The sequence below is a fragment of the Paroedura picta genome, chromosome 16 (genome assembly GCF_049243985.1).
Source record: "Paroedura picta isolate Pp20150507F chromosome 16, Ppicta_v3.0, whole genome shotgun sequence".
Classification (NCBI taxonomy): Eukaryota; Metazoa; Chordata; class Lepidosauria; order Squamata; family Gekkonidae; genus Paroedura; species Paroedura picta.
In genome coordinates this window covers 16,382,730-16,409,680 of record NC_135384.1, presented here as the reverse complement: position 1 = coordinate 16,409,680, position 26,951 = coordinate 16,382,730, and the positions used below count along the sequence as shown (strand labels likewise).

At 47.7% G+C, this 26,951-nt stretch overlaps 2 protein-coding genes across 3 annotated transcripts in view; both read left to right on the top strand.

The window, feature by feature from the left end:
• The window catches only part of TRIM28 (tripartite motif containing 28), a 30,486-nt gene extending 19,586 nt beyond the window's left edge, over positions 1-10,900 (top strand). The window contains exons 10-18 of one of the 2 annotated variants that reach the window (XM_077315224.1): positions 176-313; positions 1,478-1,508; positions 1,734-1,776; positions 2,668-2,902; positions 4,554-4,861; positions 5,900-6,020; positions 7,451-7,525; positions 8,749-8,883; positions 9,607-10,900. In XM_077315224.1, the coding sequence (XP_077171339.1) occupies positions 176-313; positions 1,478-1,508; positions 1,734-1,776; positions 2,668-2,902; positions 4,554-4,861; positions 5,900-6,020; positions 7,451-7,525; positions 8,749-8,883; positions 9,607-9,837 (1,317 nt within the window). In that variant the 3' untranslated portion in view covers positions 9,838-10,900. The remainder of the gene's footprint in view (positions 1-175; positions 314-1,477; positions 1,509-1,733; positions 1,777-2,667; positions 2,903-4,553; positions 4,862-5,899; positions 6,021-7,450; positions 7,526-8,748; positions 8,884-9,606) is intronic. The other variant, XM_077315223.1, reaches the window with a different exon arrangement.
• A 3,159-nt stretch (positions 10,901-14,059) lies between these two features.
• UBE2M (ubiquitin conjugating enzyme E2 M) lies at positions 14,060-26,566 on the top strand. The gene is made up of 6 exons (XM_077315225.1): positions 14,060-14,536; positions 16,484-16,578; positions 19,787-19,825; positions 20,414-20,517; positions 23,346-23,409; positions 25,487-26,566. Exons 1-6 carry the CDS (start codon positions 14,428-14,430, stop codon positions 25,625-25,627), a joined length of 552 nt encoding a protein of 183 aa, XP_077171340.1. The 5' UTR covers positions 14,060-14,427; the 3' UTR covers positions 25,628-26,566.
• Positions 26,567-26,951: the final 385 nt, after the last annotated feature.

The following is a 26,951-nucleotide window of genomic DNA, read 5'->3' as shown; positions in this document are numbered from 1 at the left end:
CCTCTGTAAAGCCCCTCGTGTTTCTCAGCCTGCCACTGGCTGGCACGCTAGTAAGATTACATCACTGGTGCTCCTTGCACAGGCGGAGATGCCTCTGTAGCATGCAGGGTCGCCAAGGAGTGGCTGGTGGCTTTTAGAGGCTCCGTCCTCCTGGCTAACAGGACTTTCCTTGTAGGGTGTCCAGCAGATGTCTCTGCAGACAAGCATGGTGAACAAGGGAGCCCTGCTTCAGCCTGTGCTGCCTTCCAACAGCCAGCGGCAGGCTATCCCTGACTGCTACATTAATGATGCCAGTGCCTCTTCTGCAGGGCAGGTGAGCTTTTCTTTAGGGAAGGCTGCCATTGACTTATGGCCTGGAAATAGCAGTTCATCAGCAGGTGGAAGAGAATGATAGTTTTTTCCCCAGATGGGAGAAGGTTTGAAGGTTGCCCTGTTTCTGGTTTCCACTTAAATCAGGGGTCTGCAGTCTGTGGCACCAGGGCCAAATGTGGCTTGGCTCAGAACCAAATAATGGAAAGGAAATAAAAACAGTGGAAGCAAAATATATATTGGAACAGCAGGTGTGAGGATGAAAGGAATGATAAGTGAAACATTTTAGGAGACTTCTTTGAGATGCTTTACAAAAGGGAAATGACACAGCTGAAGAATTTCTAGTAATCAGAATGTGAACCATGCACAGATTAATACCAGCGCAACAAAAAAAGTTACACATAGTACTTCTAAGTAGGTTTATTGTGTGCATTATATCCAGCGAAGCGCCAGTGTTTGGGCTGCAGAACCTTTGTGGAGTATTAACGACCTTGTCAATTAGTAATGTATATTTTCGGTTATTGGAGTGGCTTTTTTGCTCTGAATTTTGAGCTAGTTGGATTATATGGTAGCTGAACCCTGATTTGGATGTTTAATAAGCAGGATGGGCTGAATAGAGAAATTGAGAGTTAAAAGTTACGGCGGTTTAGAGTTTGAAGTTAGTTCCTAAAGCCAAGGTGTTTGGGTGAGGTTGAATGGGTGGGTATTCATCCCTCTTTTGTGAAGAGTGGAAGTGTCTGTGAACCTATGGGTTCTCCAAATACATGTAAACCCGTGATTTTATCTTGGTTGTGGTGGTTCAGCTGTCTAGCCTCAGACTCCAGGTGTATTGTTAAGGGGCTTGGGGCTTGAAGACTAAGCGGATAAAGAAGACTAATAGCTGGAGAATCCCTTCCAGATAAAGTCTCCTGTGCCAACCTACTTGGAAGCATGTTAGGCCTTGAAAGGAGTGAAATATCTCTCCTTTACTTGACTTGGGAATCCTGTGTGTCTAATAGCCTGCTCAGTCTTTATCAGGCAAAGCGTAAGTTTAGGGGTTAGCATGCAAAATTGTATTTTTACGCATAACTGGGAAGTCCCCAGTCCCCTGGTTTGTTTTGTTTATGGCATGATTTTGCACAGTTTGAGAGGCTGTATCTCTCTTTGATTATGCTTTGTTCTTTTTCAGCCAATGGACATCAGTGATGGCTTTGGTGTAGGTAAGTAACGTAAGGGGGAGGGCCGGGCTTGTTCATGGGGAGAGAGGTGGGTTAATCAGGGACCTTCTCTCAAACCTAGTAAGTACCATATGCCAAGAATTTATTTATTATATTTATATACCGCCCTTCCCGGAGGCTCCATGCAGTTGGCTGAAGGGAGTTGACAGAAGCCTAAGTCATGGGATAAATGTGCCTTCTGACCATTTCCCCCCTCTCTGTACACAGAAGGATCATATTCTGGCGAAGCAAATGTGTCTGGAACAAAAAGGTATGTCTTTTTTCACCTTGCTAGACTGGCACCTGTTTTGAGGCCTGTGGGTCTGTTCTGGGTAGCCTTGCATCCCTTGGCTTTCTTTTGTGATTTGATGTCTGGAGATAAGTGGACTGTTCTGAAGACAAGTATACAAGTGATTTTTTTTGCTCTTATAGGAATGTATAAATGGCAATTTAGAATGCCTGTCTTGGTTCCCTAGGAGGGGTGTGGCTTATTTGTTCAGCCTGTGTCCTTCCTTCCCATACCATCTTCACACCCACAGTTCAAAACAAAAGCAATGCATTTTGATTTCTGCCAGGTTTACTTGAAATTCATAGCTTTGAAAGAGGTGAACTGGCTTCTTAAAAGCTTTGCTAAAAAGCTGCAAGGTAGGAGGGAAGATGTGGTTTGCAGACTCCCATTAGCATAGAGAAGGATCCCATTTATTTCCACAGAAAAATTTAACATTTGCAAGGATTTGCTGAATATCCCATATTGATTGTCCTGTTTTGTCTCCTGTGACTGGTAATTCAGACCACCTCCTTCCTCTCTCTAACTGGAGTTGTCAGGAATTGGGATCTTTTGCATACAAAGCAGATGCCCTGCCATTGGTCTTGTTCCATACTCAAGGAAGTTAGAAGAAATAGTCCATAAAGGTGGTATAGGTAAAGACTTCTTAAACTGGACAGCTTAAATGATTAAGGATAAAACAGACATTTCTACAAGTGTTAAAAAATCCATACTTTTGAGACAAATTCAGGTTGGCTGGAGCAGGTTTCCCTCAAATATTAAGCAATCAGAAATTGTACAGGTTTGCATATATGTATATTGCAAAGCATTACCTACATCTCCAGGTACTCGTAGTTGTCTGTTTGTTCTAATGCTCCCGGTATCTGTCTGCCTCAGGCCCCGTGGCCAAGATGGAGAGTCGGGTGTCATGCGCAAAGTACCCCGTGTAAGTTTGGAGCGACTGGATGTGGACTTGACCTGTGACAGCCAGCCACCTGTCTTCAAAGTCTTTCCAGGCACATCTACTGAAGACTACAATCTCATTGTGATTGAGCGCGGGGCTCAGCAAGCAGCTGCTGCAGCTGCCGCCGCCCAACAAGGAGGGCTCCTAACAGCAGCCGCTGCAGTGAAGGTGAGCCTCTCTTTGGTGCAAGGGAGACTGTGGTACAGGGGTAGTCAACCTGTGGTCCTCCAGATGTCCATGGACTACAATTCCCACGAGCCCCTGCCAGCATTTGCTGGCAGGGGCTCGTGGGAATTGAAGTCCATGAACATCTGGAGGGCCACAGGTTGACTACCCCTGCTGTAGTACATTGAATGTTGTGTTTGCAGCCTTTTTGACAGGCCCTGGGGGAAACTCCATTTTCCGAGTGCGAATGTGTGCAGAAATGGGTTGGATCATTGGAGTCCATCGGGTCGGGTTATAACGGTCCTGCATGTTGTTTCATTGCTCCTGGTGTCTTGTGTGTGATGAATCCAGTGGGGCTGGCTTGAACCTTCTTGCAATGGAAGAGCCACATGTTAGAAGAAGGCTCCTTTGGCCGGAGGAAGGGATTCAGTCACGGTGGCGTGGTAAAATACATTTGCATTTTGTATTTGCCTGCTTAAATGGAGGGAAGTTTCAGATGGAGTGCAGGATTAGTGGTAAGATCCGCCCCTAGTCTCAGTTCCTCTATCCAGCATTGTGCAGCATTGATCTACCCTCCACCCAGATTGGTATCCTGTATAAGAGTTGGCTAACAACCTTCGCCTGAAAAATCTGGATCGCTGCTGGCACAGAAACCGGTTCCCACTACGGAAGGGCCCTCCGCTCTCCAAACACATGGCTGTTCCTAGAGCGAGTTCATAGCACATGAAGCGTCCCTGAGGGTGTTTCACAATATAGCAGGCCAGCTTGGGAAATTGAGGATATTGCTGGTGTCTAGAAAGCCGTTTCTGTGGCCATGCTGTGGGGCTAGATAAGCACCAGCTTTGCTAAGCACTTTACAGAAGGATGCTGTGGGCTCATGTTTCTTTGATGACGCGTGATGGTGCAGGACTAGGGGTGAGCACTGCAGTGCAGTTCGGCCGCCTTGGCAATCACCGAAGCCCAAGGCGGCCAGCGCTGCAGACAGGAGGGGCAGCACTGGCTCGCCAGCTGGCGCCCCTCCTCTCTGCACCACGGTGTTGGCCGCTTCAGTGATTGCCAAAGTGGCTGAACCACACTGAAGTGCTCACCCCTATGCACAACCTCTTACGCAAGCCCATGTTTTTGGAGCTGCAGATCCATGGCACTTCTTGGAGGAGAGGGATGTATTGATGTATTGTTCTTAAGTTCTATGTGAACAGCCCTGAGTCTTAGGAGAGGGCGGTAAACAAATATATAAGACATAAATAAGTATATAAATAAGTAAATGATAAAAACCACAGATTAGAAGTTCTCTATGATCTAGCCGTCGGCTGTGTGGTTAGATCTCTTGACTTTCCAGAATTTGTTTAGGAGATGTAGAAGTAGACATCTACTGTACTTCAGAAGGCCAAGATATGGAAAGGGAGAAGAGAGGGTGTAGCTCATTCTGAAAGCTAAGAAATTAGGCCAGCTACACCTCTAGGTCCTACCCTTCTCTGCCCTCTTGAGATTTCTATGGTCTTTTCCCTCAGTTACTTTGTTCCTCATTGTCCCAACACCTTGAAACAAGATGGCAGCAAGGCTCCTGGGAACTGGAATTTCTATTGGGAGCTGCCAGAGGCCACTTTTCCATGTGTTTGCTGGACCTGACTCGTTTTTATCTGCTTGCTCCCAGGAGGAGCAGACAGAAGCAGCCATTGAACACCCGGTGGCCACTGAAGCAAAGGACACCAAGCCCGTTGTCCTACCCCAGGATGCGCCCTTGGCAGAAGGCTCTTCGGCCCCCCGGCTCATCTCTCCCAGCGGCAGCACTAGCTCTGCTATGGACATGCAGTCTATCCCGAGCCACGACGGCACAGCCAATGGGGAGGAAGCAGCTTGCTGCAGGGTCTGCCTGAAAGCTGGTGCGGTCGTCATGTGTGACGGGTGCAAGAAGTGCTACCACCTGGATTGCCACCTGCCTGCCCTTCAGGAAATCCCCAGGTGCGAGCTTCCGCCTTCCCAGCTTACCTTCCTCTATCAGGGGTGGGCAAACTGCAGCCCTCCCGTTCGCTGGTAGAGGCTCATGGGAATTGTAGTCCATGGATATCTGGAGGGCCGCAGTTTGACCACCCCGATGTACATATTGGAGGAAGTCTGTGCAGTTGTGGAGATGTGGCCTCCAGACGTTACTGAGGCAAGAGTGCTGGCAGTGGCAGCAAAAATAAAGACTTGAGTGTTGTCCTTGTGCTCTGATTTTGTAGTCCTTTCAACTCTGCTCAGAACAAGTTTGGTATGGTGTTGGACTAGGATCCTGGAGTCCATTCTCTGCTCCATAAGTCTCTTGTGAGCACATTTCCTTAAGCTCCATTGTGTGGCCTTGCTGGGCAAACCAGTAATGCTGACAGTAATCTTGCAACATTTAGATGGTTTTAAAAGCTGAATATATGCTTGCACTCTTGCAATTTCTCTAATTTGGGGCTTTTGCAAAATGGTAGAAGTTTTTGTTACAGTTTTTCAGTAAATCCTGGATTTGTAGATGCCCTGTCTGTCTGTTCCGGGCCCCAGGGCTTCCCTTTTTGGATCCGCAAGTCAGGTTCAGAGCAAGAAGTTGATGAATATTATTGTTCTTGGAAAACAATCTCCACACCTCTTGGTAGCTGACGTTCGCTGTGGTTGTGAGGGAAGAGAACTTCTAAGAGGCGGGGCAGAGCCACATGCTACATCGTAAATGCTGATAGCCATTAAATTTAAGGGTGGTGATTTCTCACAGGCTCTGATCTTTTCCTGTGCTCCCGAATTGTACATGTAAAGGGAGCGTATTAACAGCTGATCAGATTAAAGTAGTAAGGTTGATCAACACTGTAGTCCCATTGCCATTTCAGTTTCCAAATACTGAGTCCTAGGGTGCATGATAATGCTAATAGGTAACAGGGTTTGCCTCTCTGATTTGCAGACTGTACCTTTATGAAATAATGGAGGGGCGTGGGGGTGGAGCCTGTGGCCAGGAACCTGACTATTTCTTGCTTCTGTCCCCCACAGTCAGGAATGGAAGTGCCTGCTGTGTGAGGAACCAATGGCAGCCAGTGAAGAAAGTGGCACTGCCTTGACTCCAATTGCTGTCGATGGCGAGCTGAACATTCTCAGAGATGCTGACCAGCAGGTCTGTCAGTTGGGTCTGGGTGTGGCTGAGAGGACAGATTGCATGGCTGGGCTGAGGAATGCTGGGTGCTGATATTTTTTCACTGCTTCATTTAGACCCAGCCTTCCTCCCAAAGGGGAACGATCCTGCATGTGTACATCCTTTTCCTGCATGCCACTACAGCATCTCAGCCCTTTCTTTGAAGGACAACCAGTCCTTGGAAGTGTGTGGTTGAAATTTTGAAACTGATTCTCTGAAGGGCCCTGCTGCTGGTTTTTGTACATAGTGTGTTGGCAGAGTTTGAATATGCAGAGAGGCCGAAGCACCAGGATGCTTAAATAGCTTTACTTCTAAAGATAAACAGCTATGTTATAGAAGTATAGAATTATGTCAGAGACGGGTGCATGGCAAAGACTTCCCTATAGAATCGCCAAGGGTCGGACACAACTGAATGGATAACATCATCATATAGAAGGAGCGAGACAGACCTGTGGTCTTAACTGTTGTCTGCATTCATTCTTCCGTTGCTCAGCTGTTCTGAGGCAGGCAAAGACAAAGCGTGCTCAAAAGGCAAAGATCTTCTGTTGAGCCAGTCAGGACAATGGAGGAGACTATTCAAAAACCATCATTAAGATCCTGTCCTCTCTATGCGAAATAGGCAGCTCTTCCAATCCTCCCTGCAGGATGCTCGTACTCTGCTCAGTTATGCACACTGCAGATCTTCCATATTCCAGCAGAGGACAAAGATGCCATGTTGATGTGTGCAGAAGGAGCTGGGTAACAGGAGGTCCCTCAAGGAGTGGAGAGGAACTCACAAGCTCCCTTTCTCTCCCAGTGCTTCATGCAAGTTTGTGGTGCAGTGCTCCCACCACACCAGTGAGATTGTGACTTGGACACATTGCTCTCTGACATGAGTTTCAGGCAGCCTACATGATTGCTACACAGTTGGTCCTGTTCTTTCCAGTGGGTCAAAAGGTACTTGGGTCTGCAGCAGTTGAAAGCCATAGTATAATAGATCTGCTTGTTTAATCTTACGTGGCCTGTTTTAGAAGGGATAGCAGTCAAACAGCCCATTAAGTTCCCAAATTTTACAGAGAGCCAGCTTGGTGTAGTGGTTAGGAGTGAGGACCTAATCTGGCGAGCCAGGTTTGATTCCCCGCTCCCCCACATGCAGACAGCTGGGTGATCTTGAGTTCGCCACAGCACTGATAAACTGTTCTGACTGAGCAGTAATGTCAGGGCTCTCTCAACCTCATCCACCTCACAGGGTGTCTGTTGTGGGGAGAGGAAAGGGAAGGTGATTGGACGCCACTTTGAGACTCCTGGTAGACAAAAGTGGCATATAAGAACCTACTGTTATTCCCATTTGGTTTTAGGGACGCTCCTTGGGATGAGATTTGCCCTTCATTGAGAAGGCTGGATCTCCCTTACCTCTTATTGTCTCCCAACAGAGATGTGAACGAGTCCTCCTTGAGTTGCTGTGTTTTGAGCCTTGCAGGCCTCTGCACCGACTCTCCAATGCCACGGTGAGTCTCTGATATGAGCTGCGGGGTGGGCATGCGAGGGCTTGAGGAACTATCATCTTAGTAATAACTGTGTACTGGTATATTCTCTCCCCCCCCCCCCTTCCGAGTGTCAGACAAACTTAGAGGCTGATTTTAGTTTGGGGCTCTAGTATCCAAGGTCTCATGATCCTAGGGCTGAAGAATGAGTGGTCTAAGTCTCAAGGAAGACTGTGTGCCACAAAGTCCTGAGGCCTTCGTGTAAATTTTGTGACAGGCCTATATTTCCCAGAAGCCTTCCAAGGAATGGGACTGCAATTGGAGGGGCGGGAGTGGAAGGAAAACAACCAGTTCCTGTCAAGGATGCATAGCTCTAACAGATAAGACAAGGCCCTGAACAGAGGAGGGAGTTTCTCTCTCTCTGTCTCTTTTGACATTGAATGGCATGAGGCTGCTTTTGGAGGGGGTCGACCCCTTGCCCATGGTGGGGTGACTGCCTTACTGGGATCAAGAACTAAACTTTCAGAAATCTTTTCTCGCTGGCTTCATTCTTAGTAATTTGTTCCCAGTATCAATTTGTTCCTTTTTTCCTTGCTATTTTTCGTCTTAAAACAACAATCAAGGAAATATACCATGTTTTTTTTTTGAATTTTTGTGGTATTAATGTAATTGGGTCTGATGTTTTTAGGGTATTTTATTAATGCTCTATGGTATGTTTTATTAACTGGAAATCACCACGAGCGGCTTTGCTGATATAAAAATATAATTATAAATAATATATATATATATATATATATATGTCTTATTCACTCTGTCTAGGGTGCTTCCTGACTCAAAACCTGGCCGTTCATCAGGGTGCTCCCTGACTAGAGGGGGTCTCCTGGGAGCAGGGGGGATGCTCTGGGCCGTGTCTGGTGAAACACTAGAACCAGAATTTGGTGGTCAGTTCCAAGCCTGAAGGAGGATGTATACAGGGAGTGAGAGAGACCTAAAATGGATGTCCTATCTGTGGCAAACCTTAATGGTCCTGCACTGTTAGACGGTGTAAGGCTCCAAAGGTTTATTTGCAGCCTGTTCTTGTAAAAATTGCCATGCACATTCTTGAGCCTCTCCTCGAACTGAGGACTGATCAAGACGGTGTGATGAGCCTTGTTGTCTGTTCTGGTTCTGCTAAAATGCGAATGTCGGCGGCCTTGAATTGTGGCCACAAAAGGTGAGCTGTAAGCTTTTCTCATCCCATCTTCCAGGAGGGGCAAAACACCATTGACTTGACCTTAATCAGAGCCAAGCTGCAGGGGAAGCTCTCACCACCCTACAACTCTCCTGATCAGTTCGCCGATGACGTCTGGAAGATGTTCAGGCAGTTTAACAAACTGACAGAGGTGAGGCTTTGCCGTTCTTAATGGGAATGAAGCTGACCTGCTCATTGGTAGAGGATTACCAGCGTTGCTAGCATGGTGGCCCTAGGAGAATCAGGGTTAGTTTGATAGGATGAGGCTACTGTTTCTTCAGCTCTACGAACAGGCATCTCATCTGTCCAGAACTAGTGCAGTCAGTTGGTGATACCCCAAACTGTCACCCATTAGCACTATGGGGCTGATTTGGCAAGTTTCTATGCCCACCTGTTTGTTCCCAGAGTACTATTCTTGGGCTTCTTCTGCTTTGCCTTATTGGAGCAGGAGGTGTTTGAAAGACTCAAGGAGGCATCATATCATCTTTGGTTCTGTAGGAAGCAACGCCATGCAGAGCCTGTTGCCTTGGTCCACCTGCATACCTTGTGATTGTCCCCTTATTCCACAGTGGCCATTTTATGGTTTGTTCATTATGATACGTGGTGGTGCTCCACTACTTTATCAAATTTCAGAAGTCTCAACAACTTGTGGCAGAGTTCACCTGGATGTTTAATCAGGGTTGCTCCTGCTGTTCCATGGCCTTGGAGAAGGCCCCTGAACCTTATTGGCAAAGGCAGCTTGGAGAAACCGTGGTTTGGCATCCCATAGCAGAATATTTTTGTGCATGCCTTGCTTTGTCTGTGAGGAAGGATTCTGTATGATATCGCACTCTTGGGTACTGATCACTTTCCACTCCTTCCCCCCCCCCCCCAGGACAAGGAGGATGTTCAGTCCATCATTGTGCTGCAGCGCTTTTTCGAGTCCAAACTCAATGCCGTCTTTGGAGACCGCAAGTTCTCAGTGCTGGCAGACCCCATCAACCTGGATGAGCCTCAGAGAGGAGAGAGCAGCCTCCCTCCTCACAGCTCCCCCGCCACTGATCTGGGTGAAGTCTCTACTTCCAAGCCCGAGGGAAGTGGTGGGGATGAGGGAATGGCAGCCTAACAGACACTGCTTCATGTCACGTGGGCCAGCATTCCATGGAGGAGAGGCGAAGGAGAGAAGCTACCTGTTTGAAGCTGCCCTCACCTGTCTCTGCTCTTCCACTCCTGGTCCTTCTTAAGCAGCCCTCTATCCCCTTTCTGCACCTCTCTGCCTTTATTTGTTTTTTTTGGAGAGTTATTGTAGAATTTGACTGCTTAGGTAAATGGTTATAAATGGTTTGTCTCTCTTTCCACACTTCCTCCCCTTTTTTTGCTTGAAGAATTATTTGCCCTTGCGCTGATGGTTTGTTTTTTGTACGGAATTGAAAATCAGGACCTTTTCCCTTTGCTGTGTCCTCTTATATTCCTTTTTCTTGAGGAACGGGGAACAAGCAAGGGCGGTGACTTTTTTTCTTCCCTTCCAGTCTTTTATTTGTTTGTGTCCTGTACCCTCCCCAACCCAGAGAAAGCTCTTGCGGCCCACACACACAAGGTGGATCTTCTGACAAATGGTTTCCATTTAAATCTATATACCGATGGTTCTTAGTTTGTCTCCTGTAGATTCTTGACCATATCAAGAGCCAAAAGCACAGTGTTGCTTTGCCAGCAACTCTGGTTTGAGTTTGGAGGTGTGACACCTCTAGACAGAGAGAGTTCCCTATGCTCCTTCCTAGTCCCCTTGTGCCAATTTTTAAGCATAGACATCTGCTGCCCTCTGATCTGACAGGTAGAATCGCTGGGCCTCCAAGATGAGCTGTTTTCTGAGGCAATTCTTAGTCTCTCACAAAATTTTTTTGACTCCCTTTGTCCCAGTAGGCTGCCTCGTTTTTTTTTCATTCTGTTATTCAAGAGGTGCCCGCTCCATAGGCAAAAGTAGTTGTAGTTTTAAAAATGACAGTTTTGTCCCTTTCGTGTAGCCGTACTTTCTGGCTGTACGTATTTTCACATGCTTTCTGGGCCTAGTAGTTTTTTCCATATTATCTCCCAAGAGCTATTCTCATGGAACTGTGCTTTTTTTTTGTTTTGCTTATGTATATTTTAGAACTTGCTTCCATGTCCGAGAAATAAAACTTGTTTGCGACTTGGCTTTTGGTCATGAAACTGTCTTGATTCTGTTTTCTGTAAATATTCTCTATGGAGGAGTCAGAGTTCATTTACATTGCGCTATAGACGATCCAACATTGCCAAAGGCATATTTCCTGTGTTTTCAGCTGTTCTTTCTCCCTGGTTCTCTAATCAACCCCAGCACAAAGGAGTAAACAGTAAACCCTACGCCTTTGGGTTCAGTATGCTTTTTAATCGTATTCTATCCCTTTCTCCAAGGAGCTCAGGTGAATACAGTTTTCCTCTCCATTTTTATCCTGTCAAAGCTAAGAGGTTAGAAAGTAGCTACTAAGCTACCTTCAATGAGCTTCATGGTTGAGTAGGAATGTGAACCAATTTCCAGCCAAACTCACTTCATTATTATACCATGCAGATATGTAAGACAGAAACTGAATTGGACTTGAGGCATATTTGTTGGGTGGACAGGGAGTTCCTATTGGTTGTGAAGGTCTTAAGACAATGTGGCTTGGATCTCATTGGCTGAGCAAAAAGCCAGTTATGACAGAAATAATGTACAAGGATGCAACTGTCTCTATAAGCATAGTGCGTTTTAAAGTGAAGCCACTGTTTAAAGATCTTGCTGTGGTTGGACAAGATTGAAGGGGGAAGATATCCTCATGGCTGTGGGAGAAAGAGTGAGCCATTACCAGCAAGATTTTATTCATTTTGGTACTGTTTCAATTTAACCCCCTATGCTGTGTAAAAATCCAGAACAGATACTTCCCAGTGACCTATGATCACCAAATTTGCTGAACACCCAGAACTAATGATGAGGAACGTCCCAGGGCACAGATATTCCACAGGATCTATGCAGTTTACTTCTGCTCCCATCAGATTTACAGTCCCACAGAACTAATGAGAGATTGACCAAGCCATGGATATCTTAAAAACTACCTTAAAAATGATTTATTGATGGGATTTCAAATGTGGAATCCAGAGAGAAATTTAAATTATTTAATTTTCCACTTTTGCTTGGCTCCAGCAGCCACTTATGGCCGTGAAAGCTGGACAAGAGGAGAATGAATTAATTTGAACTGTGGTTTTGGAAAAGGCTTCTGTGGGTTCCATGGACAGCAACACTCACAAAGGCATTATACAGCGCATAAAGCTTGATATGTCATTGGTAGGCAAAATCACAAAACTCCGGCTCACTTACTTTGACCATATCATGCAAACCAACTCAATGGAGAAAGCAATTATACTAGGATTGGTCAGTGGAAAAAGGAAACTAGCAAAGAATGTGGTGGTTAGATATGATCAAAATGGACACAGGCCAGAACATTCCAGAACTTTAAAAGTGGCAACAGTTGAGCTATAGCAGTGGTCCCCAACCTTTTTATCACCGGGGACCGGTCAACGCTTGATAATTTTACTGAGGCCTGGGGGGGAGTAGTCTTTTGTCGAGGGATGTTGCCACTGTCTGAAACCCTGCTCCACTTGCTTTCTCATCGGTGCCCCTGACTTCCCGCTGCCCGCTGGGGGGCGCTGTCAGCAGCAGCTACGCAGTGCCACGCCGAGGGGGATCCCCAGCCAAGGTGGCTGCTGGAAAGCACCAAAGGTGAGCTGATGGCAGGGCAGCCCCCAAGGCAGCAGTTGGGGAGGAGGAAGAGGAGGAGCTGCGGCCCGGTACCGACTGATCCACGGACCGGGGGTTGGAGACTACTGAGCTATAGGATCGCCAAGAGTTGGAGTCATCAATTTTCCAGTAGGGCTATAAATCGGGCTTTAGACAGCTGATCACTTTGCAGCTATTGTATATGTGTAATATCTATGTTGTTAGTATCTCACTGTTTATCCTGTATAATGAAGTGTTGCAGAATAAAGTGATACTTCATGTATTTGAAAAAGTGGCCTGGAGAAAAATGTATTCCCGAAGGCGTAAGCCGGCTCCACACTTGCACATTAAGTGTATCTGTTAAAAATGCTACCCACACCTGAACAAATGAAATTACTTTCAGCTTTTCTCCTCATGGCTCAGTCAACTATTCAGATTGGCAGTCCTTGTCCCAGTCCTGATCTTCTGACTCAATTCCACCAGGCTGGCTTGCTGGCAGAAGTTGAACTTTCAGCATTATCTTCTAATGCTCAAATAGTGCAGAGGGTTGAAATGGTGAGTGTGACAATGAAAGGAAGGGGTGCGGGGATGTGAACAAAAGCAGTAACAAAACATTTCCGTTTCTAAAATATTCACCAATGTCTGCTGCAGCCATTCTCAAGCATTTTGGACCATATTCCTTTTAGGGGCTCTTCTTGGGTTCCTGGGCCCCTCCTGCAGGGGTGGCCAAATTGGCTCACCAGAGGTCCATGGATTACAATTCCCATGAGGAAACTGCTGAAAGGGGCTTGGCCACCCCTTGGGCTACAAAAGGTCCAAATTAAGGGTGAGAAGACATAAGGACATAATTAAGGGTGAGAAGTCTTCTATATGGGCCAGGCAGATTTCTAAAACATTCGCCCAAGAGAAGCACGTGCGACCCCTTCCCCCGGTCCCCCCCCTTGAATGCATTAACTCAAGCACACACAAAGGAACGGATGACATTTCCTTTTCTCGACGGAGGCCGAACTTTCCAGCAATGCCGTCAACTGAGACAAAAAAGGCCTTCCATCGGTGCGGGTGCCAGGGCTCCCCCGCCCCCATTTTCCAGCCTGGGCTCCTGAGATCAGAGCCTGGTCTGCGGCGTCCTCCCGCTCGGTTCCCGGCCCTGCAGGCTTCTGCGTTGTCCCTAGAAGCGCTCGCGGTCCACAAGCCTGCTGGGCGCCCAAGGAGCAGCCGTGCTCACGTCAGCAGCCAGCCTATTCTGCCGCGGGGCGAGGAGATCCAGCGCCAGGGCTTGCGGGAGCAGCTCTGCATTGCATGAGGGGAGGCGCACTGGGCTACAGCCTCGCCCGTCTCGGAAGCGGCTTCAGGCCGGTCGGTAGACCTGTTGGCCGTCCCGCCCCGGGCTGCCTGGTCCGCTCCATCCCGCCCTTGGCCCCGCATATGGCCGGCCAGCCGAAGTGGCGGGGCAGCCTCACAGCAGCCCCTTTGGAGGCCGGAGCCTGAGCCCCGCCGGAAGGCGCCCAGCGGACGGAGCCGGAAAGGGCCGAGGGGAGCCGAGCGCTTCCGGAGACGGTGCGTGGGGGGCGGGACTGGAGCGGCGCGCGAGAGGCGGAAGTTGCCGACGGTCTTCCGGGAAGGGCCGAAAGGGGCTGTCCGTTGCCGTCCGACCCCGCCGAGACCGAAGCCCCGCAGCGGGAGAAGCGGCGCCGCTCTGAGGCGGGGGCCCGGTTGCTGGTCGCGCTTGGCTCGTGCGCCTCCCCTCCCTCTCCCTCCCTCCCTCCCTCTCCCCGCCCCGCCCCTCTCGCCCGGGCCGGCTCGGCTAGGCCAGGCCAGGCCGCGGCATCCCCCTTCCTCCTCCTCCTCCTCCTCGCCAAGCCCCGGGCTGGGTCGGGCCGCGGTAGGAAGGCGGGAGAGAGGCCGAGGCCGGGGCCGGGACGAGAGCGAGAAGGGCGGACGGAGCCCGCCACCATGATCAAGCTTTTCTCGCTGAAGCAGCAGAAGAAGGAGGAGGAATCGGCCGGCGGCACCAAAGGCTCCAGCAAGAAAGCCTCCGCCGCGCAGCTCCGCATCCAGAAAGGTTGGCGACGGAGGCCGCGCCAAGGGCCTCCAAGGGGGATGCGGAGGAGGGTTGGGTCTGGGTTGGCCCCGCTTTCCACACACACATACACGCCCCGGTTGCTTGGCTCGGAGTGGGGTTGCCAGGCCCCCCAGGCCACCCCGGGGGGTGGAGAGGCCCAGGGAATTGGGGAGTGGCGCTTCTGGAGGACTGGGACCTCAGGGGGGTTTAATGCCAGAGCTCAGCCTCCAGTGCAGGGGTAGTCAAACTGCGGCCCTCCAGATGTCCATGGACTACAATTCCCAGGAGCCCCTGCCAGCGAATGCTGGCAGGGGCTCATGGGGATTGTAGTCCATGGACATCTGGAGGGCCGCAGTTTGACTACCCCTGCTCCAGTGCATCCGTTTTCTGTAATCTGGGGAGGAGCGGTAATTCCAGGGGATCCCCAGGTCCCACTTGGAGGCTGGCAGCCCTCTGGAGGGTGGAAAGTGGCGTATAAAAACTAACTTTTTCTCTTCCTCTATGAGCCAGGTTAAGTCCATAAAGAATGACCGGCACAAGCGGCTGGTATTAAAAGAAAATATTTTGCAGAAATGTGGTGAAGTGGGTTAGGTTTTTAAAGAAATATGTGAGGCTGATTGACTTGAGAACAAAGGATTGATTCCACGCTTTCTTTTCCTGCTTCCTCCACATAAAAACCCTGTGAAGTTGGGAATCTCCAGTCCCTTTTTCTGCAAGTGGAAATGCTGTTTCTTTGGAGTATCCTCACAGTTGCAAGGTCTTCTGTGAGCTTCCCCAATAACCCTGGGATATGTTTTGAGAGAATCGTTGGCTCTAACTAAACATCAGAGTACAGATTTCTTCCCACGTCCATGCATTCTTAGTCTGATGTTCTAACCACAGCACACTGGACTAGGATACGCCCGCATTTTGTTTATATTGTAAAGAGAGAGCTGTTTTTTTATATCCCACTTTTTACTATTTGAAGCAGTCTCAAAGCAGCTTATAATCGCCTTCCCTTCCTCTCTGCACCACAGACAAGCTGTAAGGTAGGAGAGGCTGAGAGAGCTGTGAGGGAACAGTGATTGGCCCAAAATCACCCATCTGGCTGCATGTGGAGGAATGAAACCTAGTTCTCTAGACTAGAGGCTACTGCTCTTAATCATCACACCTCTCTGGCTCTCCAAGTGACTCTGGTTGCATGGATGAAGTTAAAAAATATGCTTTGTATGCTCTGGCAAGTCAGCAGTTTGAATCTTTGCACCTAGCCTTTGTTTAATCTATATGTCTGCAAAGTGCATTAAGTTTCCCTCTCCTTTAAAGGGCTCAGGGTAACGTACATGGATTGCTCCCCCCCCCCAATCCTATAACAACTCTAGGGGTATACTAGGCTCTGGGTCTCTCCTTGCGCTTAGTGCCTGGGTGGAGATAAAATCCAGATCTCCCCTTTTAATTTTAATATTGTATCTGTTACCTTGGTTCTGAAGGGCTAAGTGTGGTGTGCTTCTTATGTCCTGCTTTGGGTAGCTCAGAGGCATGTGCTGGGGCTTCTCCATTTTTATTCTTGTGACACCTGTGAGATAACTCAAGCTGTGTCATCCACGCATCCCTGTGTGGTTGAGCAGGAATTTGAACTGAAGGTCTTCTGGTCAATATTCAACAGTATATCCCCTGCAGTGCACTGGTTTTCAAAATAAGCTCAAAGAGAAGAAAGAGCTGAGGAAAATATCTGCCATTAGTATTGCAAAATGCCCGATTGTTTTATTCTTTCTTTCCCTCAAGTATGTGACATATTTTGGAGTCACAGTGATGTTGACTCTGTCATCTGTTTTCCAAAGACATTAGATTAATAGATAGTGATTTTCATTGTCTTGTGAGACTGGGGAGTGGAGGGAGGGCTGGTGGATTTGACTTGATCGACAATCCTCTTTGCTGCAAATTGACAGTGTCTTCTGTTTTTCCTTCCAGACATTAATGAACTAAATTTGCCGAAAACATGTGAAATAGACTTTTCAGACCAAGACGATCTCCTCAACTTCAAGTTAGTTATCTGCCCTGATGAGGTAAGTGACTGGCAGCAAAAACAACCAGCTGGCCAAATGCAGTGTGTTGTGACTTGTTCTGTTAGTGGCCACACAAAACCCAGGTGGGGATGGGGCAAGGAACTTGATTACAGAGCGGGGAAGCTCAGTTTGAATTGACTGGCAAGTAGTAACAGCTAGTGTCGGTATGCAGTATTGTTGGATGCTGCTCTGGCCCGAAAAAAGGGTAGACGGCTATGGCGAGAGCTGATTGACTCTCTGCCGTCTCATGATTCTGCCTCTGGGCCTGATTCCTTGTAGGACTTCCATATTCTGGGAAATTATGCTTATTAAAAATGTCTCCAGTCCTCAGGTCTGTGACTGCATTGTTTATGAAGCGTTTCTGCAAGATGCTCTGCCCTGTCTCACCCTGTGGATTCCAGCCTCATGTTCTGCCCTTTTGCCTCTGGGGCAGGGCCATGAAGGAGTTAAGCCTCCTTGAAAACTCAGATAGTGGGTCGTGTTGCTGTGTGCTTGGCCTTTGCAGTGTGACTTTAATTCCTTGTTTTGGAGGGACACAATTGGCCTTCTCTGTAATACAGGTGGCCTTGACCGTACTGGCCCTGATAACGGGTTTGTTACTGAAGTGTAATCAGGTATTAGCCTGCAGTCTAAACAGGGAAGAGTTTTGTGGCAGGGCCTGTGATTGTGTTAGGGAGAGAGAGGGATGAGAAGGTCTTCTGCTAGTAGTTGTGCAGTGTTTGTGTTTGGGTCAATCCTGACATGCTGGCTATAAGTAACAATGCAGCAAGCAGTACACAAAATATTTAGGTGTTTGTGGGGTTTTTGTTCTCATTATTAACTACTAGATTCAAAGCCCATTCATGAGAACGGGCTTTGAAAGGCCCGCCCGCCTGCCATGGCCGCCCAGCAGACACATAGAGGCGGTGTTTCTGGGCCCGGTGGGAAGGCCTCCTCCCCATTCCCCGGCAGCGGCATGGCCTTCCCCTCAGGCCTAGAAGCACACCTTCCCTGAAGAGAAGGCCTCCTTCTTTACTCACGGTGTCCCGTCGCTTTCTGTCCTGTCCTGGTGAAGGCCTAGAAGCCTTTCTGGCCTGTCCTGGTAAGGGCCTAGATTGTGCCCTCACCCGATTGGCTAGAACTGCTTTCTGTCCTGGTGAGGGGCCCCGCCCACTCTCCGCCCACTTAGCCTGTAGCCAAATATGAAGGTAGAAAGATATATTACAGTAGTTGTTTCCAGGTTTTGTATCTTATGCCCCACCAATTGTGCTGTCAAAGAATCTGGGTGCCATTTTGGCCACTTCTTTTCCAAGGACGTTTATTTACTAATAGCCATTCTGTTATATGTCACTTGTGGCATGGACACAAAAACTGCAGTAATATTGTTGGGAGTGAATTTTATTGCTGTGGCTTTAAAGCACAAACGAAACTAATCCATTAATAGTTGAAAATACTGCAATTGAGCATACATTTTACTGCTATGGCAATTATAAACCACAAAGTCGGTAAATTAAAAATTGCCGTAGTAGCAAGAATCAGGAAGACTGAATTCTTTGGAATCATGATGGGAATCCTGTATCCCACCCGGACTCTTTCTGCTTTCCATTGAATTAAAGCATGCCTGTATTTTACTATCCAAATTTTCTGCATTATGGAGATTTCTGAAGTTCAGTTTATTTAGTGCATTCCCAGCCCCTGTTCTCTTCTAGCCTCCAGGATATCCTTAATGCAGAGCTTTCCAAGGCTGGGCCATATGTAATTTTCACCTCCAGCCACATTCTTTCCTTGTAGCTGTTTTTGTGATGGTGACCTGATCATGGGCCTGCTGAAATTGGTGCTTTCTGCTCTGCCAAGCATCTCATTCTGTCCTGAGGTGGGAAATTGATGGCTTATTCTGGGCCGCAAAATCATGAATGTGGTTTTCAGCTCTGGACTGAGTCTAAACAGTTGACACAGGAAGCCGTTGGAATCTGTGGCTTGATTTTAAGCATATCTTGGCTTTCCATATATTTTGATTGTGCCACCCTGTGGTGAGATGACAAACGAGAAGCCAGGGTTTACTGGAGTGGATAAATTCTGAACCTCATATTGCAAAGCTTCAAGGTTTATGTGCAAGTTGCAAAAGGGGGAGGGGGGATTGTCATTGCATCAAAACTTGGACCTGTGAGTCCCCCATTTTGCATTGCCTTTTTCATGTGGAGAGGTGCTGTAAATAAAAATCAAGCTAGGATGAGGTGATAGAAAATGATCTGCCATGTCTGGTGTGGGTGAAGGTGTGCATGTGAACTTAGAAACCCAAGGAGCAATTGTTTGTGACTTCAAACAGAAGGCTTCTGGTTTCTAAGTATACATGACTGCTTGGCAGCAACTGGAAAATACAGAAGGTCTCTAAACAGAATCTTCACCTGTGGTTTCAGCTTCATTTTTTGATTGTGTGTGTGTGTGTGTGAGAGAGAGAGAGGGGGGGGTGTTATACCTGTATACATTTCTATCCCAGTCTTCTGGAGTTCCTAGTCTTTGACAAATTACCGCAAATAGTTGGAGGGGGTGGTTTGAACCCAGACTGCATTTTCTAGCAGCAGAGTGAAATGGTCGTGCCTCTCACTGAATCCCATGCAGTGCTGTAACTGCAGGATAGGGGATCCTAAAGGGTCTGTGCTGGGAGGAGGGACACAGCCAGTGTAGTCTGGATCCAGCCTGTTGGTTGAAATCAGGCACTGGCAAGGCAGGGCAACCTATGCAGAGTTTCTGATTTTTGTGGACTGTGCTCAAATTCGACCTCTATGATTCAGGGACTGGAAAAGTTGAACTTCAGAATTCTAAATTCAGCTTTCCTAGCTAATCTCAGGCAGTTAATCCTAGTAACATGTGCTACAGGCCCTGTCGTTCCAGGGACCCTGCAGTGCTGTACGATTAGGGGACCTTCACCCTATGATTGTCAGGAGGTCTTCATACTTATGCGGCTTGTGGACTACAAGAACCAAAAAAAAAAAAAAGCTGATTTGCTTCCAAAGTTCCAACTATCCCTGGGATGGGTGCTCTGCTGTTACAGTACAGCATCACTGGTGCTCTACTGAGGCCTTGCAATTCCTTAAACTGCCTCTGGTGCTATGGACTCTGCAAATCCTTAAATCCAGGCTGGCTAATCTTAATGAGTTTTTTCATTCTGTTTTGCTTGGAGTTCCAAATTTACTTATGATTTTTTCCCCTTTCAACTTTTGCTTTGCAGGGCTTCTATAAAGGCGGGAAGTTTGTTTTCAGTTTTAAGGTAAGCAGTCTCCCTATTTTTTTGTGGTGTCCCTGGGGTAGTTTACGTTGCCTGTAAGATCTTGTTTTAGTAGGCATGGAAGACAATCTGTTATAGATCACTGCCCTGGGGTATATTTTGCTCATCCAATATTGCCCTGGCTAAAGAGAAGAAAACAGCCAAAGTGGCTATTCCGGCCCGAAGCGGCCAGCGGCACGGGGGAGGGGGGGTGGCACCTGCACACAACTGGCGCAGAACTCTGTGCACATCACATCACCTGTTTCACTTTCACATCACCTGTTACCTGATTCCCATCACCTGGAGATGCTGGGGATTGAACAGGGACCTTCTGCTTACCAAGCAGTTGCTCTCCCACTGAATCACTAAGAAAGAAAAAACAATGCAAGGAAAAAAACATAGAAAGGAGTTAGAGCGAGATATCGGAGAGTGAGATATAGGAGAAGCTGACCTGAGGATAAAAGGTGTGTATCTTTCCACCTGGTCACCTTACCAAGATTGTGATACGGGGCTTTGGGGTAATTAATTTTTGGTGAGGGTCACGGGAAAGTTAACCCCGCTTTGTCTTTTTGTCTTGAATCTCGACTGCAGGTGGGGCAAGGCTACCCTCACGACCCACCGAAGGTGAAGTGTGAGACCATGGTGTATCATCCCAACATAGACCTAGAAGGCAACGTCTGCCTAAATATACTCAGGTACTAAGCAGGGTCTGCTGCCCATTATCTCTGCAGCTGTGTGTTTTAGTTGTGGGTATTGTTACCTGTATTGACTCCCTCACTGTAGGGGATAGAATCATACAGGCTGTCTTGTCCGCTCCACCCCCCAGCTTCATGCGGGATCATCCCAAAGCATCCATGATAAGGATCTGTCTAGCTGCTGTTTGAAGACTGCCAGTGAGGGGGAGCTCAGCGCCTCCTTAGGCAGTAGATTCTACTTCTGAACTACTCTAACTGAATTCCCCCCTTGCTATGTAGCCAGTAGTGTTCTACACGTACTTTAAAGCCATTACTGCAAGTGCTATCCTGCTGCCAACCGAAACTGCTCCTGGCCCTCCTCTAAGTGACAACCTTTCAAATATTTAAAAGATAGCAATCATGTCTCCTCTCAGCCTCTTCTTCTCCAAGCTGCACATTCCAAAGTCCCTCAGCCTTCCCTCATAAGGCTTGGTCCCCAGACCCCGGATCATCTTCTCTGTACCCTCTCAATTTTGTCCACATCTGTTTGGAAGTGAGGCCTCCAGAACTGCACACAGTACTCCAGGTGGGGTTTGACCAATGTGGTATACAGTGGGAACTATATTGTGATTTTGATATGATGCCTCTATTGATGCAGCCCAAGACTGCATTTGCCTTCTTTACTGCCGCATCACACTGTCTGATCATATTTAGCTTACAGTCCTCAAATATTCCAAGATCTCATTCACACACACTGCTGCCCAGAAGTATGTCTTCCATCCAGTATGCATGTTTCTCACTTTTGTGACCCAGATAACTCTGCTCTTATCCTTATTGAATTTTATCTTTTTCTCATTTGCTCACTTTTCCAGCATGTTCAGATCTTGTTGAACTTTTATCTCTATTTTCTGGGGTGTTGTCTTATCTTCCCAATTTGGTGTCATCTGCAAATTTAATGAGGAGTCCCTCCACTCCCTCATCCAGATCATTGAAAAAGATGTTGAACAGTACCGGACCCAGTACCTAGCCCTGTGGCATCCCATTGCTCACCTCCCTCTAATCCAGTGGTTCTCAACCTTCCTAATGCCACGACCCTTTAATACAGTTCCTCATGTTGTGGTGACCCCCAACCATAAAATTATGCAAGTGTCCTGTCACAGAAATTAAACCGAAACTGACCAATGGTGTGAAGATCCATTGTTCATGTATATAAATTGTTTTTTTTCCTGGGGTTTCTCAGTGCAGTTCTGCCTCTTGTCCCACCATGCCAATCTTGCTCTTTTCTGCTGCTCCAGACAGACGAACGCTCTATCTCGATCTACCCCGCAAGGCTGTCGGGTGGCGCCTGCAGGAGGAGCAGCAACAGTGGCGGCGCCCCCCCCCCCCAGCCAAGCTGCCCACCCTGCTGCAACCCCTGTAAAAGGGTCATTCGATCCCCAATGGGGTCCTGACCCCCAGGTTGAGAACTGCTGTCTGAGGAAATACCATTGACAAGCACTGGACTGGCTGCAGTTTTCTAGCCAGTTCCCTATTCACCTAGTCATCTGAAAATCCACTTGTCATCCATGCTGTTGCAGCCCCTTATTGCTGCCTCTCAGTTGAGTTCTGAACTTGGGCTGTGGTTGCTCTTTGTTTTTGGACTGGAATGCTGTGCTGATACTCTGTTAACGTGGTGAGCTTCTGTATAATTGCAGTATCAGAAATGGGGTCTAACTTGAATTAGTAGTTGGTAATGCAGTCATAAAAATGTGCCTTTATCTAGTTCAAGCATTCTGTGCTATTTATCATCACTTGTGGACGAAGTTCTGTGACGATTGCAGAGGATTTTTGACAAAATGCCTGAAGGTTTGGCTCTACAATGATGTCCTTTTTGAACATTTGTTTCTTAGGCTCATATATGGCCTTTCCTGACAAACAGGCTCTGGGCAGTTCACAAAAATCATCAAATTACAATATTCAGAGTACAGTTTATAAATTCTTGATGTTGTCACCTGCACATTTGTAAACAGTATCTCCCCATATGTTCATTTAAAACTTTTTTCCTATAAACGGGAAATGCTGGGATCTAAACATCCCCAGAAAAATTAAGTGATTCTTTCACCTGGAATAGGCCTGCTTCTATCAAGCAGGTATTTCTATCAAAAAGGTATTTTTGTTTGTATATTGGGGTAAAAAACAAACAAAACCAATCCTGTGCTTCTTTTAGGGCACTCTTAATCAGGATAGCAGTGTTGGGCTCTGGAGTGATATGGCCCTGTTGTTTCTGCCAAAAGATGAGGAACTAATATTCTGATTTGAGTGGAAGGATGAGAAAGAAATGTAAACAAAGGGTGTTGGATCCAGCCAGCTTTTCAGCTGGCGAAAAAGGGAGGAGGTCACCTTTGGCAACTCAGAAAGGCGAGGGTAGGAATCATGGGATTTTCCTGGGCAAAAATCACACGAGAGGCAGTGACGAAAAGAATTGGGGGACAGGATTGTGTGCAAAACCTGGATGGATGCAGTCTGTTCATTTCACCTTACGTGAAAGTGTGTATCAAGGCGTTAGGTGTTTAAAACAGGCGCTGGGAGTTAAACATACTTCCTTCAGCCACCAAAACCAGATTTTTTTTTTACTCCAAGATAGATTTGTCTCGGGGCAATGAGCCACCCCAAATGCAATTTCAGGAAGTGTTTTCACAGCATTTTCAAACACCTAAACATGCTGTCTTGGTCCTTGGTAAAATGACAAATGGGTTTGGTGTTGCATTGCTGTTTACTGGGCTCTGATCCTAAGCTGGTGTCCTTTGGTTCTGTCTCTCCTTCGTGCTGGATTGCGATCCTCATCTCTGTCCTGTTCTTTTGTCCCGCAGAGAGGACTGGAAGCCTGTACTAACAATAAACTCTATAATTTATGGCCTGCAGTATCTCTTCTTGGTGAGTATGTGTGGAAATGGAAGCCCATGAAGGGTGGGGAGTCTTGTCCAGCAATTGGTCTCTCTGTCCATCTGCACACAAGCTGAGCAGGGTATGGACCTGAGCATAGAAACTAGAAAGAAATGCACCCTTTCACACAAACATTTATTTATTTAATATTTTTGGAATTTTCCCTAAAGGAAGAACCACACAGAAAAAAAGAAAAATGGTTATACATATCAGCTTAGTGGTTATACATATCAGTTTAATGTACTATTGTACATTAGATATTATGTAATACTAGAATTAAAGCCTGTTGTAGCTGATACAATGGGCACTAGAATGGGGGAAGGGAAAATAGCAAAGAGAAAGGGAGGTAGAAAGGGAGAGAGTGATTAAGATAGAGAGATACAAAGAGAGAGAGAAAGAGAGAGAAAGGATTGGGAAAAAGAAAGGAAGAGAAAGGAAAGGAAAGGAAAGAAGAGAGAGGGAAAAGAGTGATAGCCAGAAATATAGGTGGAATGGAAGAAACTAAGGAAGAGAGAAAGAAAGGACAGGAATATAGAGAGTAAGAGAGCGAGAAGACGACAGAGAGAATTATAGAGAAAGAGGGAGAATGTAAGAGAAATTAATAATGGCAGAGAAGTAGAGGTAGAGGGGGAGAAAGAGGGAGAAAAATACAGAAAGACAGAGAGTAAGGAAAAATAGAAGAGTGTTACAGAGGAAGGAAGGAAGGGTGAGAGGGATAGAGGGAGACAGAAAGGCAGAGATATAGAAGGAGAGATGTAGGAAGAGGTAGAAAGGAAAGAGAGAGAGAAAGAGGATTTTCCAGTAGGCTTCCCGACCCAAGGGGGAAGGGAAGCCACCCCCCTTCCCCTCACGGCCCCCATTGGCCCGGGAAGTCCTCATGCAGCCTCTGTGAGGTGGCATGAGGGCTTCCTGGCCTAAGGGGGAATGGTAGCCATCCCTCCCCACCACACTTTCTGCTGGGCTTGGGTGGCCAGGAGCGCAATAGTGGTGAGTTCACCAGAGCTTTCCTGGCCAGGGCTGTGGGAGGTGGGCCTTTCCGAACTTCGGGCCAATCCGGATGTGTGTCATGTGTCCTGATTGGCCCAAAGTCCAGACAGGCCCTGCCCACTCTCCACCCCCTATCCCTTACCCTTTTATTTGCACAGTGCAAGCTGTTCCAGATAATAAATAAATCATTGATATTTATTAATAAATAAATAGCTTTTGCTGGCTCATGGGAATTGTAGTCCATGGACATCTGGGGGGCCACAGTTTGCCCACCCCTGCTTTCTGGCATGCTCTGTTGATTTTAGGCTAATGGAGAAGTCTTGTAGTTAGGGACAGAAGCACTAGAATGCATGAGTTCTCAAAGAGAAGAGGTGGGTTTTTTATACCTCACTTTTCATTACCTGAAAGAATCTCAAAACATTTTACAAACACCTTTCTTTTCCTTTCCCTACAACTGACAGTCCCTGTGAGTAAGAGGGACTGCGAGAACTCCACCAGACTGCTGTGCAAGAACAGCTTGAAGAGAACTGTGACTAGCTCAAGGTCACTCAGCTGGCTGCATGTGGAGGAGTGGAGAATCAAACCTGGTTCTCCCGTTTGGAGTCCACCCCTTTTAACCACTACACCAGGCTGGCTCTCAAAGTCCTCCTAAACTCTGAGAAGAGAAGTAACAGGATTCAGGGAGCATGTAAGCCTGGGGGTGATGAACGCGGTGCTCTGCATAAAGCCCAGTGGGGTGGCACACTTGCATATGTTAGCTTATCTTCAGGGCAAAGGAAATGGAGTACCAGCTGCAGAAAGACCCTGCTTGGTTCCCCTCTGACTTTTGTGAGGTGCCTCCAGTAGATGTTGAAGCATCTTTCAGCAGTTGTAAGAGCTAGTCACTTCCTTTCTCTCATGGGTGCACTCTTGTTGAATTCTTGACAAAAAGCAAATTCTTCCCATGTAGTGGGATACGTGGATTTTAGTACGCATTGTGTATTGGATTGGGGTGTACATGTTGAGTTGAGTGGGGCCCAATTTGTGATAGAACAAGAATGATGGTGTCAGCATTTAACAGTTTCTCTCTCTTCTTTCCTAGGAGCCAAACCCTGAAGACCCCCTGAACAAAGAGGCTGCTGAAGTCCTCCAGAACAACAGACGCCTGTTTGAGCAGAACGTCCAGCGCTCTATGCGGGGTGGCTACATTGGCTCCACTTACTTTGAGCGCTGCCTCAAATAGAACTGACCGGCTCCGGGCACAAACATGCCCTCCCCCTGCCCCTCCATCTCCCTTCCAGCTCTCTTAAGGGACTCTGCCAACACTGCTGCCTTCAGCCGCCAAGGGGGCACAGGAGTCAGGGATTGGCAGGGCCCCCTTCTCTTCTTCTCTCCCCTCCTCCCAAGCCTGCTCGCCTTCCTGCCACCCATTGCCAGCCTGGAGCCTCAGCAGCCGCTGCCTCACCCAGTCCTCATATCTCCCTCTCCGCTGTCCTTATGTGCTGCTGCAGGGCGTGAAGGGTGAGGTTACTGCTGCTTCTTTGCCCCACCCAGTGCGTTGGGGTAGCCACCTGCCCAACTGGAGTGTGTGAGCCCCAGTGCTGGGGCCCATCTGCTTTTGTGGGGAGGGGGTCCTGTGGTTTTGCTGCTAAGAACAGAAAGTTGCCTCCTGTGCTCTGGCACCCCCTGCCTGCCATGCAGCGCAACTGCCCTGTGCAATCTGTGGGCCACTTGCCTCTCCTTTCCTCCTCCCCTGCTGGGCACCGAGGCTTCTGAGCGCAATTATTTATTACGTGGGGGGCGGGGGGCGGGGGGAGGCTCTTGAGGGGCTGGATGAGTCTGGAAGGCTGAGGGGAGGGGTGCTCAGCCCCCTCCCCTCTGCTCCAGGCGCTGGGGCTTCGGGGAGGGCTGGGTCGGTCCTGGGATATTCCTTTTAGAATCAACTCACTTGTGTGTCTGGTTTTTAAGGAAAAAAAATAAAAAAAACACACCAACCAAACCAACCCGTGCTAATAATAGTAGTAATAAGAGCTGTTAACTGGGGCAGTGCTGTGGCCATCGGGGCCTGCCCACCAACAGACTCGCTGCCTCTCCAGTGACTTCTGCGATCCCCCGGCCAAAACAAAGCCACTGTACTTCTAGTGTGTCGGGTTATTAAAGGGGAATGTTAAGCTCACTCAAATCCAGCCCTCGTCTCCTTGTTTTCTGCCCTGGTTGGGGGACGCTGGGGGGAAAGCAAAGTCTTAATATTTTTGCGGGGCGGAGACAGAGCTCCCAATCCACAGCAAGGGCTTTGTGTGTTTCTTAACAACACTCGAGGTGAAACATGAATGGCTCTGTTGTGCTTAATTTTAAAACGGTGAGTGGGAGGCGTATGTGCAAGCTACAAGAATAAATACCCGGGTAGGGGTGGGGGAAACCTGAAGGCTGACAACAGCTTCCTTCTGATTAGGGATAATTCTCAGTCACAGAGGGGGTGCTGAAAGATGCCGAAAGCATTTGCATGTTGCGCAGCGGAGCAGAACTACCCAGCGAAGTCTGCAGAGATTTTCCCCGGTCTCTATTAC